Source organism: Poeciliopsis prolifica, unplaced genomic scaffold, assembly GCF_027474105.1.
Source record: "Poeciliopsis prolifica strain line A6 unplaced genomic scaffold, Auburn_PproV2 SCAFFOLD040, whole genome shotgun sequence".
NCBI lineage: Eukaryota > Metazoa > Chordata > Actinopteri > Cyprinodontiformes > Poeciliidae > Poeciliopsis > Poeciliopsis prolifica.
Genome location: NW_026562415.1, coordinates 2,144,308 through 2,165,432, shown reverse-complemented (window position 1 = coordinate 2,165,432; position 21,125 = coordinate 2,144,308). Strand labels below are relative to the sequence as shown.

Here is a 21,125-nt window from a genome sequence, read left to right as displayed (position 1 = left end):
ACATATCATGCTTTAAATAAAATGGGAAAATAAAAAAATCTTCAAAGAAACCTTGAGGAAATTACAATGCAAATTTCACTTGCAGTGCAGTATGTTCTTAGATGTCTAACTTGGCTCTGAAATTCTATCATGTCATCAACCAAAAATCTCACATTTGCATTTTGTTCTCGCATACTCACCGCACTGCTGCAGCGAACATCTTTGACTTTCAGCCAGGCCAGATCCAATGTGCCCTCTCCTTTGTAGCAGGACTGCAACCTTTCTTTGATTTTCTCATTGATCTTTCGAAGTGAAAAAACACATAGAGCAGAGTCCTGAGGGGCCTGCCTCGGACGCCTCTTCTGACCTCTTGAGAAGATGGCAAAAAGCACATCGTCATCTGGGGCCATGTCCAGTGAAGGTGCAAGGATGGAACCAGCTTTCGATAAGTAGGCTGCTTCAAGTAATCTGTACTCCACACTGCCACTTATGCACCCTATTGGGACCTCAACGTACGAGATGAATGCCGTGTCTGCCTTGCAAAGGCGAACTATCTTGGATGTGTATACCTGTTCCCGACCAGCAGAAGAGGAACCTGTGGTCGGTCCACCTCCCATTTCGGGCTGCAAAGTTAGGAAGTAGACAAAGTTCCCGCTGGCAAAGCCATAAATGTAATATATATCAAAGTCAGGGATAACTGTGAATGTATCCGAAGGAATTTTTATCATAGAGGCCACGAACTCATCATGGAAGACGTAGGCAAACATGCCATCTTCCTCTGAGTTTCTTGCCAGTTTTCGGCTAGAGATGGTAGGGAAGTACTCTGGTTTACCATCGACTGCTGTGGCTACAAACAACATATCTGGAGACGCATTGCCATAGGAAACAATGACACCAAATACAGAGCCACTCTCATTCACACCAGAGAGGTAGTGCTCTTTCTTGTGGAAGGGCTCTCCCAATTTGAAGAGGTCATCCAGACGGAGGAGTTTGCAGATGCCCTGGTAGAGGCTGCCACAAGCAAGCAACCGGTTCTCCCTGTAGTCCATCAAAAGCATCTTGTTTACATTGTTGGTAAGTGTCAGTGGCTCGCTGCAAGGCTGAACAATACGTGGTGGGTAGCACTTGCGGTTGTCTTCATCTGGACCAGTCTCATGGAACAGTTGAAGCTTCAAACTTGGAGACAGTTTGTATATGCGATTAACTGCTCCCAAATAAACGTTGCCATTGCGATAGTCCACAGCAAGATGGTTAAATGTCCACTGCGGGTCCTCAGCGTAAAATGAGGCATACCCCTCCTCTTGGAGCAACGCTGTGATCACTTGGGATCCGGCACTGCGGGCCTGTGGGGCTTGCACCACCGTCTGTGATCCCGCAGGAAGCACCAAACTAAACAGGAAGCAGCATAAGGAAAAATAGGTCCGTATTTTTGACTGAGATGTCATGGCTGTGCTGATGGTTGGGCGGTTGAGGAGAGGGACAGAGGCACAGTCCAGTACCGTAGCAGGATCAAGCCCGTTTTGAGATGGGCATTATGCACCTGCGAAGAAGAGGAAAAACAAGTGAAATCTGGGAAATGAATTCAAATATTAACAACAAATTACTTTCAAATAAAGTGGTCTTTGCTCTCATTTCATCTGGTACAAATTAAAACAGAGCAAATTCAAAGTTTTAAACAAGTGTGCATGCCACATCTTAGAGACCTAAAGCAATCTATACTTGGATCAATGAGCTAGACAAAAAAAGACAAAAATTAAATAAAAAAAAAAACAGTTTTTTGTTTAATCTGTTGCTTTGTGTCAAACTGTTCAATCAGGTACAGAAAGTGGGACAGGAAACAGGAAGAGTAATGCATTGTCTCAACGGAGGTGATCAGCATGGCTCTGCACCATCTTTTTGCATGGACCTACTGCCTCTCTCCATCTTTATTTGCCTTTCTGCTCCAGCCTCTGTGCCCCTAATTGATTCTCCCCTTGGAGTAACAATCTGCATGGTTTGGCGATTTCTCTCTTCTCTCCCAATAGGGCAGCTTACCTGCTGACACTGCTAGCAAAGAAAAAGGACCATCTTTCGCTCTTTAAATCACCTACACTCACATATCCACACACAAAGAGGGAGGTTTATGAGCCAAAGAGGAACAATTAGGTTGGAAATGCTGGCAGTGGCAAAAAATAAGCTTCCCTTCAGACCTAAGGTCATTTGCACAACCTCCCCATTACCAATGCAACTATTGTAAATTCACACTACTGAAGGCATTCTTGTAAAGCGTAAAACTACTTGTAAACAATACATTCAACAATCAATATAAAGGGATGTTCTAGCCAAAACAGATGTATCAACATTAATTTAATCTCAAATAACTGGTTTTCTCATAAATTTGATCTTTGTGAATGAATATTAATAAGAAAAAAAAGTAAATCACCACAAATCCTAAAGCTGTATAAAGCTTTTAAGCTTAATTTCTGACAACAAAGCACAAATCTAAACTTCCAAATGTATTAACATTACTATGATTAGACATCATGAACATTCCTAACTAATGATTGCAGACAATATCAAGCATCATCTTGCCACAGATCTCATTTCAGGACACATACAAACATTCATCGGGCATGGTGGAGGAAAATGCAACCTCTCAATTTGCAAGAGCAAAGTATAGCTGGCTCACAGCACATGATAAGAAGTCCAGAGCTGATGAAGATAGGAATACAAACTGATCTAGAGATAAGTGAGGCATGTTCAGATGTGTGTGCCGAGAAGCATCGTTAGTATAGCTGAAACAAAGGAATGAAGTTGCAAGGTGAGAAAGAATGCAGACCGAGAGTAAAATATGAAATAACTCTGCAAGGAACATTAATTAATCTGAGCATTGAAAGACCCAGATTGAAAGGCTAAACCTGCTAAGTAAAAGGCAAAATGTTTGATTAAAGCATAGATACAGCGTTTAGTAAAACTCCCCTGGAGTATATTTTCATCTAACTACAACCAGTTCTAATGTGCTTTTAAAAGGCTTTCTTTTCTAATTTATTTTACCGATAACACTTGAAAAGTATGGTGTGTATTTTTATTGAGTCCCCTAACAACCCACCCACTACTCAGGGTTTTTGGGAAGTGTCTCTTACAGCTTTGGACATCTACATGCTGAATTATTAAGAAATACTCTTTGCAATGGAGCTGGTCTGAACAGACAATTTTTCCCCAAATGTGGTAGGTCTACTTTGACTTGGCCATTTTGCACTAAATTGCTGTCATTTAACCTGCTGGAATTTGGACCTCAACCACACTCAAATGACTTTTCAACCTTTAAGACCAACTTCTCAACTGACATGGAAACTCTGACCAGCTTCTATGTCCCACTGTAGAAAAGTATCTGCAGAGAATGAGTACCATGTTGTACCACAGGGATACATCATGTGGAGTGCTTGTTTTGTTTCATGCAGTGATTTATAGGTACACCAAAAAGTTACACTTGACATCATGGTTTAAACAAGAGACTTTAGGGAAGCTGCTGCAACCTTAAAGCCTGTCAGCAGGACACTCAGTCCATGAGGTAAATTTAAAATTTTAAAAAGGAGTAGAATATTAATTTCATATTAAGTAGATCAATGGTCAAGTTAATCTGAGCTGACATTTTCCTGCAGGTGAATTAAAAAAAAACCCAGAAAAATAGAAAAAGCAAAGGAATCTGAGAAATTAGACTAAAGGGGATAAAGTGTGAGCCATGATGAAGAAGGGAGAGAGAGAGCTTGGTAATCCTTTATATTATCCTATTCTCCTGTGTATAAACAAAACTGCATTCACGCTCACCTTACAGCTACAAACTAAAAGAAAAAAAACACCATAAAAAAACAAGGCAAAAGCTTCATGCAGATTCCCTTGAGAAATGCAAGTTTGGCAGTTGTAAAGCATTAACGCTCTAAAAACACCTCATCAGTGATGCCCCTGCAAAGGCAGCGTGTCTGCCACATAAATTTGTTGCAGAGACGCAATTATCCTCACTGATGGAAAGGAGGGGGAGAGCTCATTTAACTGCTGTTTGCCTTTGCCTGCTAATCATCAAACTCCATTAATTAAAGCTTGCTCTGGTTCTGAGGATTTATACATCAGACAAGATGCACATACACAGATGCGCGCGCACATAGCCATAAAGAGAGACTGACATTCTAAAGCATAGTTGATCTTTAATTTCATGTGCTGTTAGTGTCTGACTTTTTCTCTGCTCTTTCTGCATTCTTTAGAAATTCAGATGCAATACTTGAGATAAAAAAGAGAAACTATGATTTTTCAAAGCAAATGCAAATTGACAGTATGGAAGCTATTATTTTACAATAATAAAATAACTGTTTTGTTTACTTTCGGAAAGGTCTGACACAACATGCCAAAACCATAAAATATATTGAATAGGTTGCAGAATCCAGAAAATATGGAGGTTTTGTGACGCTGGTGTCATTTCTCACCAATGGATAAATATAATTACATCATAAATTGGGAACATTTTGGTCAACATTTTTAACAAAATGCTGCAAAAATAATGCACTCTAGGAAAAGAAAATGCAAAAAACATTTGACATATATACTATTTTGTATACATAATTATGTTAGTGAAATTAGTAGATCTACAATTTGGAAGACTGGAAGATAATTTCCAGGTAGTTTCTCTACATAGACATTCCCCTGGTCTATCATATTGCAGCCTTTTCTACTTGGCTGATAATTTTGTACATAGTCAGTCGACTCTTGTTTTATCATTTATAATTTGAGTATGTGCCACCCTTTTCTTCTTCCCAGTATGAGACATTGCCACTCATTCTCTTTAAATGAATGAGAGAGATTGCCTGAAAACACTGCAGCATTTTTATTTGTGTAATTACCCCACTTATCACCCACTCATCTCATATTCCTGGTTTACTCACAAGGATGGCTTCCAATTAAGATATTTTTGAATTTTTTTTTTTGTTCTTGTTGAGAGAAGGTAAGCTGTTTCCAAAAGAAATTGGCAGCCGTTTCATTTCCTGGTAATTTCTCACATATAAGCACTTCCCCCATTTATGAGATCGTTCATAGGAGGGGGTTACTTTGTTGAAGCCTATTTGTTGTCTTTTTTTTTTTTTTTTTTTTTTTTTATTTACTGTCATCTCTGGTTGTGGCTCAAATGTTGCCAAAGTAAAATGGTTCCTGTCACATCTATTATGTATTTTCTGATTGCTGTTGTGCCCAAAATTAGCCTTTCAGGCATCAAAGTGCTTTCTGTGAAACAAGTTATTTAAAATGGTTTTTGAGCTCACAATGTAGGTTGTGTTTTGTCTGTATGTGAGTAAAGTATTTCCCCCTGTCCAACAGCCTAGATGAAAGCTCTTCGTTCTGTTTGACTGAAATGACAGATCACTTGATTGACGTTTAAAATATCTTCTCTTTCTTGTGAACTCTCTTTTTTCCTCCCTTTGTATGCTAATTGATGGCTTTGAATACATAAAAACTAAAATAAAAAGCTACTTAAACTGTATTCTTTAATTATGATGATGTAGGGTTTGCCTTGAATGCCGCACAAAGAGTTTGAACACAGTATTTATTATTATTATTACGATTCTCCCTCCAAATGAATTGGCTTTTTGGGGGCTTTATCATATTCAAAAACTCACCAAACTTGGCGGATGCGTCAAGCCTGTTTAAAATTTACGTATTTTAAGTTTGTTGCAAAAATCACAAAAAAAAAAATAATCATAAAAAAACGGCTCATCGGCGCCACCTAGCAATTTTCAAAGGACCCTTTGCTTTTCACTTACTTCATCGTAGAGACATGAAATTTGGTACACTGGTAGAGTGTACCAAATTTATAGCTCAAAATTGCTATAAATTGTAGCAACCCAGCAGAACTGCAGGAAAACCCAAGTCCCTGAATGGCCTGTAATATCCATGGAAATGCATGTTTGTACGCATGCCTCTTAATTCACAAACACAAACATGACACCACACAGCAGAACACTCCATCACAATTCTGCCTCCCAAATCTGGGAACAAAACAGGATTTTCTGTTTCTATAATAAAAAATGTTACAAATAACACAATCATGCCAAATAATTTCACAGCATGTCAAAATGTATATATAATGTATATAATATACACACATATAATGTATGTATATTACTTACATACATTATATGCATGTTATATACATTACATACATATAATGTAACTTGAACAACTGTTTTCATTTATTAAAAAAAAAGTGACGATTGTAATTGTGGGCAACACAGCCCCACCTTAATAAAATTGATCAATGTTATTATCAATCACAGCCAGATGTAATAATTATGTGGGATAATAATTGGGTAGCCCTTTCATTTAAAAGACAACAGTTTACATAATGACTAGGGACAGAGTAGGTCCAACATAAGCGTCACAAAACTGAGCCCTGCTGATACAACAAACTGATGGCGAAGTAACTTCTTCCAGAAAGGGGAGAAAAATGAGGACACAGAAAATAGAAGGCGGGTTGTCCTTGGTGTTTACATCAAGACATGGATTAGCAGCATGGATTACTGTCACAAGATACCCTGTCAAGATCAAGGTTAGGAGGTCTAATCCACCACAGAGCTGTGGATATTGCAGTGAAAGCCTTCAGATTTTACCGTCAACTGCGTATATGTCAACTAAATGCAAGATCACAGCCTGAAAGACGAACATCATGACTACACATGTGGCAATCAGAAATATTTACAAGCATCAAGATGCCTCAATGACAATTTATGAATAATTGAAAGCAATATTTGAGTTTAAAAACAGCAATTTCCAAGGGAAATCGTCTGAGTGTTTCCTCAGTTCATTCCAAATAACTTTTCTGTTCACTAGAGAACAGTAAATGTTGAAAGACTTTGCATCTCGAAACGCATTTCTTTTACATGTAATCCTTGATTGATAAAAGCAAAAGAATAATAAAGAATTTCAGTAGAAGCAGGTTTTTAAATATCCCTGGAACATTTCAGAACAATTCAATAAGAAATATTAAAGGTGTTAAAAATTAGGGTGATGGCAAGTTTGAAGGCCTTCCTTCATCACCAAAGATCAACTGTAAACATGACAGTAGAGACAGGAAAAAAGCTGTTCGGAAATCATGACAAAGCTTTGCTGTAAAACCAATTTTAAAAATCCATTGATTATTGGAAAGAGTATGAAAATCTGACATGCCATTTTTATCAAAACAAACTTCTTGTATGTGATTTTAATCTTTTCTCTTTCCATTCAGCTGCAGTCAGATTTTGACACTGCTTACAGTCTTTGTTCTTACATATGGGAATTACAAGTCCTCTTTTGTAGAATAGAGTTCAAATGCACCTTGTTTTGTCATCATCAGTGCTGGTTCAATATGATTATCTTAGTATTGTGACAGTGCATTTTCACTGGTTAAATCAGACTAATCAACGTTGTGTTTCACAGTAAGTTTACTCAAACATAAAAACACAATGAGACCTCCATGCTCACATTCTTGGCTCAGGCTGAAGTGGGTACTCATGTGGCTTGTGATTGGTGCAGAGCTAGATCTCAAAAGTCATTAATAGAATTGAAGGATTGCCCTTAGCACCTCATTCTGATTGTATTAGACATTATCCGAGTGCCTGAGAGGAAGGAATCTCAAATTTGGCACAGAACAACAACAGCAGCAGAGAACCACTTCTTCCTTTGTTTCATAAACACACGACAACTCTTAACCTTGCAGCTTACATATTCTTCCTTCAAGAGATTTTTAATATAGCAATGTTATCTTTCTGCATCAACTCACAATCATAAATATTATCATAAAAACGTCCATTTAGACATGCAGGTGTACCATGTTCACCTTTTCTATTCGGCAATATCCAAACAACCTAGTCACACTGCAAGCTGTAACAGATGAAGCTCCAATCGTAGTAAACAATTCACACAGTGGAAATAATGTTAATGGTTCAAGGGACAAAGTTAAAAACAACTCAAAATGAGGCCCAAGAATCATAGAAGATAGTTGGAACCAAATGCATATTTAAAAAGGAGCTTAGGCAAAGAACCAAATAGGAGACTATATTAAAGGATGCACCACACAAACAAAAGCACCCGTACAAAACAAAAATGCTTTACTACTATACATCACTGTATTCCAGGAGTTAGAGCTATAATCCACTAAAGGATTGCCTCATAGGACAACAGCCCAAGAACATGAAAGTCAAAAAATAAAAAAAAATTTAAAAAAATAAATAAAAAGCTATGTTTTAATGTGGATTTTCTTTAATTAAATTTTAGCTTCTCCAATTCTGGGGGTAGTCACCAGGACACAAATATAAGAAGACATTGTTTGAGATAATAAGATTTCACATTTAAATTTGGAATTGAGCCAACAAACAAGCTAAAAGAGAACAACAGGGCTTGTTTGCATTTGCATTAAAAGCCTACGCTGTCAGTGAGGGAATGAAACATCAGAGCATACACACAAATTTGTTTGAAAAGAAATCGACAGTTAAGATGAGTTTTGTTAAAATCAGAGGGAAAACCAGCAGCAACTTTATCTCTTCGCCCTCTTCTGTGAAAAAGCCTGTACAGGACCATAAAAATGGGTCAGACTAATTAAATTAAATTCAGGAAACCTGAATAATACTGTTTTATTTCTTGTATAAACATGCCAAATTACCTGCAGCGAAAAGTACCAACATGTAGATATAATGACAGGGCTTCTGAGAGAAGGTGCGGAGGAGTTGTGGACCAGGTTCAGACAAGTTTAAGACTACTGGTGCCTTGAGGGACAGTGCAGACAACTTTCACCACATTATTTGAATAAATCAGCATTGGGCAAAGGATAACAGTAAAACAAAAAGAGAATGTCACTGCAACAGAACTTAGAGAGATCAGTAAAATACAGCAGAAACTAGTGCTAATACAGATCTACATGAAAAACTGGGGGAGTGAATGCCAGGCTGGTTTTACTAAAAACACTTCCCCATCAAAAAATTAACACATTTATCATTCCAGAAACAGACATCATGAAAAGGTGTTAATTTTCAACTGGTTTGAGATCGCCAGGGACCAGAACAAAGAAAAAAAAAAACAACAAAAAAAAACATAATGACATGCTACAGTGATGGTCATCCAGATTTTAGCTCCTTCTTTCTAAATTATGCAGTAACAGCAGGTAGTTCCTGAAACAGACTTGACCTTTGAGATTAACTTCTTAGACAGAGAAGCTTGATAAATCTGAGGGCTTTGCGGGATGATTACGGTAAAAACAATAAACAGCTGTTTTAATGCATCTCTAAATCTGCTTCTACAGTAGTTTTTTTTAATGACGTTGATGTTTCACACAGACTTGGATATAAATCAAAAAAAGACAAAACCAAAAAAAGGTGAAAGTAAAGGATGGGAATGGTTTTGTTGAGTCACTTTTGTACACCCTTCTATAAAACAGCTTCCAAAACCCAGAGGAACACACAATTCTACACTAAAGCAGATCACAATGCACATCTGTGAGTCTCATCAGAGCAGTGGATGATTTGGTTTACTCAAAGCATGTGGATTACAGCTCTTCCTTATAATCCTTAGAAGACATGTCTTCAAGATGCTAGTTCTGGTTTGTGATGCACAGCTGGAACAAGAATAGCTGCTTGTTCCATTATTAATCTGTTATTTTTTTCTACTTTACCATCTCCTAAGCTCCTATTGTTCCACTAAGAAAGAAAATACTATTTATTAAGGGAAATGCAAACCAGTAAGTCATAATTATGACATCAACATTTTAAAAACTGGCACTTGTGTCAGATCCAGGGTACTTTCTAAAAGAAAAAATATAGCTTAGCAGTACTATGCATTTATGCAGTAAATCAAATGTGTTAACCAGAATTTCACAGAAAAAAAATATTCATAGATCAAATGTCACAGTAAAAAAAAGAAATCACAAATGTCTGCCTGCAGTAAATGATGGTAATACAGAAAATATTAAATTAATTAAAACAAAAATAATGTTCCAAAGCCTTTTTTAATTGCATTTTCCACAAAAAAAAAGGCAAAGGTAGAAAGGTAGCAAAAATAAAACTTTATAAAATCACATTCTTCAATTCTCTACAGGAAGTTGTTTAATGTGGACTTGAAAATAATTATTAGTGCATCATCTGTCTGCCAAGTCACAGTAATATTTGGACTGCATTACAGAACTTGGAGAAAGTTCTTAAAATATATGTTTTTGCAGTACATCTAAAATTCTAATTTAAAAAAATATTTTTGTAGAGTCTCTCATGGTATGTTTTCATCAATAGATTTACAGTATTTATGATTAGTTACCGTGAACAGAAAAACTGATTCTCAGTTTAAAAATTTACAGGACGATACTGTACGATCACAGTATTTGTGACTAACTGTCATTTACCAAGAATACCTCAAATTGTGTTTTGCAGTGTATCCACTGTAATAAAAGCACGAACTAAAGTTGCGGAAGGGCACCGATACATTTACTGAAAATGCACCTCTGATGCGTTTTCAATCTTGAGTTTTTAGTTTTCACTGTCAGAAAATGACAAACAGTCTTGTTCAAACTACATTCTTGAGGGGAGGGAAAAAAAATCATGTCATACTTTGTCTTCCTGTTCATATCCTTATCCAGGACACATTACCTCAGTCTATGCCTTGTGGGATAGATGGAAAATGTGGGACACACCAGGGAAGACAGAATGTCTACACCTGCAGAGACTTGCAGCCTCGACTGTAACAATCTCAGAATACTGAAAAATGAGCAGTTTGACAAGATGTGTCAAATGTGCCCTTACAGCTGCTGAGATATTCCAGTTTTAAGCACATTCAGTGAATTGTGCCGTAGAACTGCTACCATCCGGATCTGATAAACGAGCAGAAGTGGCAAAGTGGATGTGTAATTTCCATAAAAGGTCAAAGTGAAAATGAGAAATTTATTACAAGAAATGCCTATGATTAAGTGACTTGATATTTAACTTGCTCTACAAACTAAATATAATCACGTCCATAAATAATTTTTTTTAAATGTGCTTGTGCACACATGGCGATCTGTCTGTGCACCATTTTTGACAAACGCATCTAAACACTAAAACCAATGTTGTCAAAAAGTCATAGCAGGTAATAATTGCCAGTAATTTTAAATAATTGTCTGTAATTATGGAAAGCAGCCCACTGTGAGCTAGAAATTAAAGCATTTACAATATTGATGTTTAACTAGTCAACTCATTGCATTAGAATAATTTATGCAGCATAATTAATGTAAATTCAAATAAAACCTTAGAAACTTAAAGAAAAGGTTAGAAAGTATGTTTCACTTATAGTGTAATTCTAAGCTTAGAGCTTGAAAATTGAAACAATGGCAATTATGTGAAATACATATATAAAAATGTAATTTGGAAAAAAAAAATCAATAAAAAAATTCAGATGTGCTAAAAAAAATTGTCCCTTTGTTGCTTTTTTAAGTATTTTGTTTGGCTAAAACAAGTGTGCTCATTTAAAGGTATAATTTGCTTTGAAGGCTAAGTATTTTTTAATAACCTGTAAAAATAAAAAGCAAAAGAATGTAAAGAATATGAAATGCAGTTAAGAAGTTTCAGTTGTACCTCCTACATTGTATTGGCCAAAGTACTCAATCATGTTGCGTTTAAAAAAATAATAATTCACGGTTGCTTTGTGGACTATGTGACAGCTCAAGAAAATAAAGTACAAAAAAAACTGTTTTTCAAAAAATCTCAAATATTACATATTTCATAGCCAACAGTCAGTCTATGACAGGAATTGTATTGACTTGATACCACAAAAAGAGAAATCCAAAAATACGTTGACTCGAAATTCACTTTGGAAACTAATACGGCAAACCTCTGAAGGCAGTTGATCACACTGAAATATCCTCTAGAAATATGAACATAAGGAGGGACTGAATACATCAAAGTTTTTATACATAAAAAAAATAATAAAACCACGTACAATAAATCATCTACTTTGTGACTCGGACATTTCTCCTTCCTCCTTTATCTTATTAATTACAGTATTATGATATTACAATTGTCATTGAATGGCGATTGTAATGTGACAAATGTAAAAACGGGAGTATAGACACTTTTTAAACAGATTCTATCTGCCAGCTGGAGCAAAGAAACATTAGAAATATAGATAAATAAACTCTACAACTGAAACATGAGAAATAAATTTGGAAAACATGTTTAAAATCAAACTCTTAAATCAAAATCTTTGCTCAAAACACTTGCGTTCAACCTTTTTTAACACTTTCTGTTTAAGCTCAGACTTTTTTCTTTCTTAAGAAATGTCTAAACTTTGAATAATACAAATTGTGGCACATTAGCAAAACAAAGACGCAAAGAGAAATGGCAAAGAGTTCCAAAAACCTATTCTATTTTCATTAGCAATCTAAAAACCATGTAATGTTTTCAGGTAGGAAATTTACTTGAAAACAAAACTGTTAACTAAATTTACAAGCCAAACCTTCTTCATCCGAGTCAAATGAGAGGTAGACCACCAGCTGAGAAATGGATAAACTGAGTTTACACTTGATTACATAACTTTTCACAGCTTATCCCGACTTATTGGTTACCTACTACTAAATGCTTCTCCTTTTACCTCCAGCTCCAAGCCTGTGGCATAAACACATCAGACAAGTTTTCAATCCAAAAGTCATAGAGAGCAGTGAGCAAGAGGATGCAAAATTGTTATTTAGCATTTCTCCACACTCTTCTCCCCTCTTCTGCCGTGTATTGGCTTTTCATGGAGTCACGGTCATTTTTAAGCTCGAAGTGAGATGGAGAAAACCCTTTTGAACACATGCTAACGCATGGTCCTGCATATTTGGTTTCAACATCTGCCTGGCGGGCCCGCTTCAGCCCAGTCAAAGCTCAGCTGGAACAACTGCCATGACAATCGCAGAACGAACGGACAAGAAGAGAAATTGGTTGAAGGGAGGAATAAAACCCTCAAGCATTTTTTACATCCATTTGTAAACTCAGATGATACAATGAATTTCTGGTGAGCCAAAAGAGGATGCAGTTGGCATAGTTTTAATGCCCCTGCAGTAAGCAGGATTGTAAAATAGTATGAATCAGCGCCGTGAAACTCCCGTCTTCCAGGGCTCTGCAACTATTAGATGTGTCACTTTCCCACCAGAGACCTGAATCAAATGGCTGAATTACCTCCTCAGCATACATTCAAGTTTTACAGAGTTATGCTAATGAAATAAATATTTAACTCAGGTTTGTTGAGACCTCTAAAACTTGCAAAACTCAAACCTTTGAAATTTGGAGTTCAAGACCCATGGATAGATATAATCAAATGTATTGCACAAAAACACTTGTTTTGTCAAAACAACATATGTTTTCTTTTGTTTCATTTAAAATTTGCATTGAAGGCCAGACTTCATCTTAAATTCCGAGATTATTCATTTTAATTTCCATCGAAAGCGTACAACTTTAAAATTCCCAGGCTTTAGGAACCCTAATAAAAAATTATTTGCATCACAAACTATTATTTAACTGATTAATGACTAAATATGGAAAGACGTTCTCTGGTATAAAAGTCCATAAAAGTCATACATTCAAATCTTGCTCTTCATTCAAACTGCAATAACTCAACTGCTGAAAGTCCAAGACTTAGCAGAAAAAAATAAATACAAGATTTTATGCCAAGTGAGCAAAATGAAGAAAAAAAAAGTCTCCAACTGGCTGGTGCGAGTTTGGCTGCGAGTCAATCAATGCCTTTGCACAGACATAAGCCATCCCAAATCCTATCAACAGAAAAAAAGATACTCAGGAAAGGCAAAGCGGAGTCTTGCACAGAAAGAATAAAAACACAAAACCCTGTGTAAGTCTCGCTAATTCTTACTATAACATTCCTCAAGTTATGCCGCGAGTCAGTGACATGCCTTAGGGAACGGGGAAGACAGGAAGAGGTGGAGTTGTCATAAAGAAGGAATAACACAGAGTTGATTCTCACTCAATCTCACTACCTTGTGGCTAAAAAAGCAGCAGGGGTTCCCCTTAAACCTGCTGTTCTACAATTACTGTGCTAGCACTGAATATTGATGTTCAGCGACACTGAGGGGGGACTGAAAGTGTTAAGGTAAAAGAAAGAGTGTAACAGCATGGGGATGAGACAAAAATAGAAGGGTATATTATCATTAAATTCTCAAAGGAAACCTCCAGGATCCCTCTTACTGGCACGGTGAATTGTCTCTGTAAATAAAATATAGTAATAATCTTGATATACTTGATTGTAGCACTACATCCTTAGAGAAAACTGCAAACAGTCACTGAGAGCAATACCACAATTCAATGACTAAATTATATCTGCAGACCTATTCTTAGTTATGTTATTATTGGCTACATTCTGTTTTTTTATTTTTAAATGAAACCTCCCCTGTGTGTGTGTTTTCTTTTGTTTGTTTTTTTAAACATTCCCACTTTGAAACGATGCTTTGAGAGCCCACAACTAAAAAGGAAGTCACTGACCTCTTTCAACACCAAACATTGAGCATCGATTCTCTTTTCAAGCTGAAACAAGTTCAATTTTTCTAAAGAACACCACTTATTAAGGTCAATCCACAGCTTCAGCAAAGTAATAAAGTTCAAGAAGAGTTGAGGCCTATGACTAGGGTAACTTTTAGGAGCAAACACACCACAAACAACCTTTGGAAGAATGTTGAAGAGGCTTCATGCACTGTTGCTTGAAAAGGTTAAGCTCTCGATTTTCAAACTAACAAGAAAAGGCTGACCTACAAGCAATTTTTCCAAGTAAAAGAATATGGTGAATTGAAAATGATTTATACTTCTGCAAAATGATATTAACCTCTGTCACAAAGGCAAACATTTTAATGTGTATCCAATTTTTTTAAATTATTATTCTGTGCATAAAAACATAAACCCGGATTGGATAGAGAGTGTAAACAGCAATTTTTAAGTGTATCCACAATCAGATTTATGCCTGGTCTTTCCCTAAATCATACTGTGCTAAACCATGAATTTAGTAAGCCCAACCTTTTTCGTTCTGACTGTATATTCAGAGTTGGTCTCTGCTTTTATTGTCTCAAGTATTTTGCACCGCATTACAGATTTTATATTGCTTCCAATTGTGCCATTAAGTCTGACCGGTCTTCCGGTCCCAACCAAATTGAACCATTTCCATAATGTGATCCTGCTATCACCATGTTTTTCTGTGTGGGGTATGTTCAAGGTGATGTGCAGGGTTATTGTTTTAGTCTTTTGCATTTATGTCTAGGTGTTGGTAAACCACCTCAAAACCATGATAAAATACATTTGTGTTAGATGGACAAACTTTGAAAAAGTTTTTAAAAGTATAAAATCTTCTCAGAGTTCACAGATTTTAAAATTAGGTTTAGTGGATGAACAATAAAATAGTCAATGCAGCATGTTGTGCAAATCGCAGGAGCAAGACAATATTTAGAAGATTGTGTTTCTTTCTGATCTGGACTAATGGAGCATGCAAGTACATGTGTGTGCGCTACAGCATGAATTTCTAGATTTCTTTGCAAGGACCAGGATGAAAACAGAATTAGGAACTTAATCCTTGGGTGGACTAAGGGCACCAGTGAAGGAGTAAATGAGAGTGAATGTAAGTGCGAAAAAAGCCCTGCAATTTTCTCATCATTTCATGCATCTGAAACAAAACTAATTTACTGCTCGTCATGCTTGGCTTGATATACACAAGCATAGAACCAATATGCCACAGCACGTCAACTGCCGCTGCATCAAAGAGAACTGTTTATACACCAGAGTCACAGCTCCATATGAATCATAGGGAGAAACGCCTAATATGGTCTTATCAAAACGAGCAGTATGGCAAACCCACTGATACGCTGGTGCCTTTCCACATCGCCCTGCCTCCCGTCTACAACAACATCCTTTTCTCTGTTTATACCCTTCCGCATAGGTCATTGCAATGTCACAGCAGTCTGGGTTTTTTTTTTTTCTCTTTTTGCCTGGCACCATACACAAACACACACACAGATAAAAGTTGTGCGCTTTGAGTAAGAAAAAAGATATAGAAGGGGAAAGCTAGAGGCAGAAACTGTGAGAGAGAAGGACTGAGTAATAAGATGAAATAATAGCGCCAGAGAATACTAGAGGGAAGAAAGAAAAGCAGTGCAGCTGTGAGTGCATGTGCATGTGTTAAACCACTTAAAAAAAGGCAAGTGACATCTTAATAGTATTCTGCAGTCAAGAGATGTTCTTAACAGTAAAAACATATACACAGACAAATCTTCCTAGTTTTGAAACATATCCTGACTTTGCTGTTCAGATAAGAGCAGCGGTTCTCATTAAAATGGATGCCATGTAAAGTATTGATTTATTCTCAAAGCATTCACAAATCTTTTTGTTTGGAGATCCTCAGTTCAGATTTGGCTGTCGTGGCTGGGGCAGACATCAATATATAGCGCAGTGGTGCAAAACAAAAGGCTTAATTACATACTTGTGAACTGTTATTCCTTTAATGCAGCATAAATTTTTCTGCATGAAACCAATTATTTGAGCGAAGCATCCATGGATCTGACCTTAATGGAAGCATGACATGAAGCAAGACCACTGCTGAAAGAATGCCAGAAGAAATGCAGTTCACAATTCATGTAGGAAACATGTTGAAGAAGGAGCAAATCTCACTGAAAAAAACATCCCCACTGTGATACTTAGTGGTAGCAGCATATCAGATTTGTGGGGAAGCTTTTCTTTAGCAGAAAGAGGGAAGTTTGTCTAAGCTGAAGAAAAGCTGGATGGAGCTAAAAATAGGGCCATTTGTTAGACAGTGAGGGGCTATCAAATACTTGAGACAGGGTAAGAATTTAGCATTACAACAAAACAAGTATTGCCAGGTCTACAACACAACAGTTTAGATCAGACTTGTTTTAGAATGTCCTACTCAAAGGCTGAGACCTAAAAATCTAATTGTGGCCTCATTGAAGTTTAGATTTAGATGTCAAAAAGTGAAAGAGACATATCACACCTCCAAAAGCTTTAACTGCAGCATAAAGCGGTTCTAAAAAGTGTTGAATCAAATGCAAATACAGGCAGTACTTTTATGTACAATTTGTCTTCCAGTTTAGCAAGGCACTGTTTTGTGATTTTTTCTTTCATTCATTTTTTTATAAAATGCATGAAAGTTAGATAGTAATATCAGTATAGGTGAAAAGGTATAAGAGAGATGAAAAGGTTAAGACATTGAAACAAACTATTATCAAAGCTAAAAAAAAAAAGAAGAACAAGGGAGGAATCACACCACCTAAAACCTGCTTTCAGGTTAACATCCCTGTCATTGTCTCTTACTGCTTTGAAATATGCTAGACACATGACGGTGGGAAGAACAGTTGGGGACACAAATACAATTTGCAATCTCCTCTGTGGTGTTGGGTGGCGTGAGAGAGGAGCGAGCCTAATTGGACACTGGCCTGTGTCTGGTAGTCCTGTCACAACCCACAGGGGTGTAAGTGTGTACAGGGAGGGAGAGAAACAGAGGGAGAGAGAATGAGAACAAACAGAGAACTCCATTCAGGTCTAATTCACAGACGCATCATTCAGTCTGACATGACGATACGTCTCTGTGACCGAAGTATTCATATGGGGCCTCGCCAGCCATTCACAGATGCATCATTCACACCCACACTCAGCCACACAAACACACTTCCGCTGGATCTTGCCTACATGGCCAGTAGGCATTTATATCACTATGGAGAATCTGTCAGAGATTTTCCCCATTCATATTCGGTTAGTTTTCCCTTGACATGAATATGCTGCAAAGATTTTATGTGGCGCTTATTCTTGCAAGGGTTCTGCCCCCAAAACGCAGTTAATGTCTTCACTACCAAGGCTGGAGTGAGAGTTTATCCATTAGCAAGTCATAATATTGACAAGGCCTGCTCTTGTCAAACTGCAGTGCTATAGCCGTAACATTGGCCGACACAACGGGGCTGGTATGTCAATGTGAGGTGCTTATGTGCCAATAAAAGCTGCCGTTCCAAGTCCTATGGCAGCCTTTGATTGACAGCACGCAGGAAGAGGAAGGGGAAATTAGCACGGCTGAGGGTGTTACTACGTTCACAGAGGTCAACACGGAGTTGGAATTTAATGCAAGGATGCAAAAGGATGACAAAATGGGATTGTCTGACTGCTCTGGAGCTAAATATATTTGCTCCTGGACAGCTGCAACAGCAGAATATACACAACTAATGAGTAAGCACATGCAGAGATGTGTTAAAATAAGGTATCAATTGAAACCAACAACTTGTCACAATAACACATGAAAAGTCAAATCAACTTGCAATTTGAAATCATGCACATAAATTTCAAAAGCCAAGTAGTTTTCAGCAAGTTATTCCCTATAAGTTTAAGACAACTATGACTGTGGTATCCATCCAGGTTCTTCAAGAACAAAAATCCAAGACTTCAGCAAGAAATACACAATTTCTCATGACAATAGAAGCACATAGGAATCAAACTATCTGATATTTGACAAATAATAGTGAGCTTTACAAAAATTATAGGATGATCAAAATTGGATTTGCAAGAGTAAGAGCAAAATTATACACTGGGTCCGAGTGTATGAAAACGTGGATGTAAGGAGAGAGAAGCCAGTAGAGGGGCTCAGAGCCACTGCATTATCTGCAGGCAGGAGATACAGCTCTCAGAGCAAGAGGTGAAAATAACAGTGGGAGCAAGGGAGGAGAGGATGCAGGATAGATGTAACGATAAAAAGAGCTAAGGAATAACGTACAAGAGATTTTTACCATAACACATAATTCATACTGCAAGTCTGGATATGTATAGCATGTCAAAACAGTCATGCTTCTTTCACTTTTATCTCAAATACAGTTTTAGCACCAAAGAACCTTCATACTCAAATGCAGATGACAGTCTGTAAAAAAATGACCCTGAGTTAGGGAGAACAAGGCGATGGTTGACCTTCCAAAAAAACAAAAGAAAATTCGTAGTTTTTAACTTTGAGTTACGAGACAAATATCCCTACATCATTTTTCTGTGAAAATAAAAACATTTATGCTAAATAAATCTGTTTCAATTTCTCCTTTATATTAAGCCACATTACAGTTATTTTGACAGTTAAAAAGTCTAACCATTTGAGCATGCAAAGGGTTAAAATCTGCAGAAACATTTGAATTCCTAAAACAAGTTTATGTCTAATCTTCTAAGTACTGTAAAATTAAAACAGTTCTGCCACTACAATAAAATTAACTGAGATTAAACTTAGACAAAGTCTAGTCTGAAAACAGGATGGATGCCAAACCCAGTTATGTTTCATTTCAAAAGCTTAGAAAGGGGATTATCCCAGTGACCTGAACTGCTCTGAGAGAAGGAAGCTCTAAATAAGTTTTTCAGAATGCAAAGTTGCTCCATAATTGATATTTATTGTGAAAACAAAGAACACGCAGAAAAGTTATCCATAGTACATCGCATAAAATCTATCCAACGTAAATCATAATACCTCACTGAAATGAAAGTGCAGCTTTTCAGAAAGCCATATCCTCTAAATATGTCAGATAAGACCGTGGGAAATGGAGCGTTACTTAGTTTGACCATTTCAATAATTTAAAGCAAAGTCTAGACTGATTCCTTTTGAAGTCGAGCAGTCTCAACGCCCCTATATTTAAAGCAAAACATGAACATTACTTTGATCCCTTTAGGCACAACGTATGACCGAATATTTAATCATTTTAAAGAGAGGACAACTAACAGTTTGGGATGTTGTTCTCGTCGGCCCACATGAAGGGCAAAAAATAGCTGACTCGGGCAATATAAGGTCCAGACTCCAGCGGAGTAGCAGGTAATTTAGTTTTCTGCAGTCCTAAATACCAAAAGTCACAGTATTGTGAGGGACAGGTGACTGATCCCGCAGCGAGATAAAGTCTGTCGGTTCGCTTGAGCTGAGCGGGCATGGCGCAGCTAGAACAGGTGCAACACGCCTCCTGTCACCTGGCTGGTGCAGTGGGAAGCCCAGCCTGATCTACGGATAAAACCGCATCACAAGCACCATAAAACAGTCCTGATGGATGGAACAAACCACTTAAAAAGACAATTTCCTTACCTGTAATCTATGCAGATATCAGTCACAACCGCATCGACACTGCGGAGAAGGGGCACCTCCACAGCAAATCCCAACTCTGCTCACTCCCTCCCCAAAAATGAGAAAGGTTCAGAATAACGATATATCCTGATCAAGCGGCTTGTTCACTTTAAATCCCGGACAGTGGCACAGTTAAAACGCGATTCCTGCACTGGGAAAAGAAATAGCAGCAGACTTCCAGAGGCATTCCCCGATCAGCAGGGCTCTACACCAAGCCGCTTTGAGCGCTCTGAGACCCGGGAGCCGCACCTCCCATCTCCCGGCGAGGACGCACTTGGTATGCCGTGGGAAAAGCCGCTGCGCCGCACACGGGATATACCGCAGGAGGCTGGGTCTGTGTGCGTGAAGGTGCGTGCGTGTGGTGTAGATGTGACTCAGTGCGGTGCTCCTGCCCTACTGAGGTGCTGAGGCTGCTGCAGCGGAGTGCGAAAGAGAGAGAGAAGAGAAGACGGAGGGAAGGAGGGAGGGACAGAGGTGGAGAGGAAGCCAAGCAGAGTTGTTTCAGCTTCGGGTCGAGAGGATGGAGCTTCGACGAATGTTTTCACCTGCGTCCCTGCCTCGTCCGCAGTGACAACCCAAATGGAAGGGCGGGAGGGATTTGGTTTATCTTAAATTCTTGGCTGGAGGCTCAATGCGCATTTAGACCATATTAGTACAGCCCGCATCAAGGAGGAGTATTTGTAAAGCAGAAGATACTCCTCACAAGGATCTAAAGCACGCCACTAGTGCCATTTTAATGTCCGCATGTTTACGAAATCAACCAAATTATGCAATCAATCGCTGGGTTTCTAAGCATTCAAATCACAGAGGGACAACATGCAGTATTAAGCTTTGTAAAATGTATAGCGACGCCAGGAGAGTGTTTCTGTAATGCGTTCATCTTGATAAGAATGGGATTTGGCAATGCCAAAAATGGAATTTTTACAATACAGGGGTGAAATGATCAGATCATCGGATTTGTGTATCTAATCTCGGGATCATTTAAAGGCAGAGATTAGGCACACACAGCAACATAATTACGACCCCTTCAT

The 21,125-nt window shown here is 37.8% G+C and overlaps 1 protein-coding gene across 1 annotated transcript in view; it reads right to left on the bottom strand.

Annotated features, from left to right (window-relative positions):
* plxna4 (plexin A4) overlaps positions 1-20,615 on the bottom strand; it is a 209,020-nt gene extending 188,405 nt beyond the window's left edge. The window contains exons 1-2 of the mRNA XM_055054731.1: positions 20,056-20,615; positions 180-1,519 (exon numbers count right to left, since the gene is read on the bottom strand). Of these exons, the coding sequence (XP_054910706.1) occupies positions 180-1,424 (1,245 nt within the window). The 5' untranslated portion in view covers positions 1,425-1,519; positions 20,056-20,615. The remainder of the gene's footprint in view (positions 1-179; positions 1,520-20,055) is intronic.
* Between the last annotated feature and the right edge of the window lie 510 nt (positions 20,616-21,125).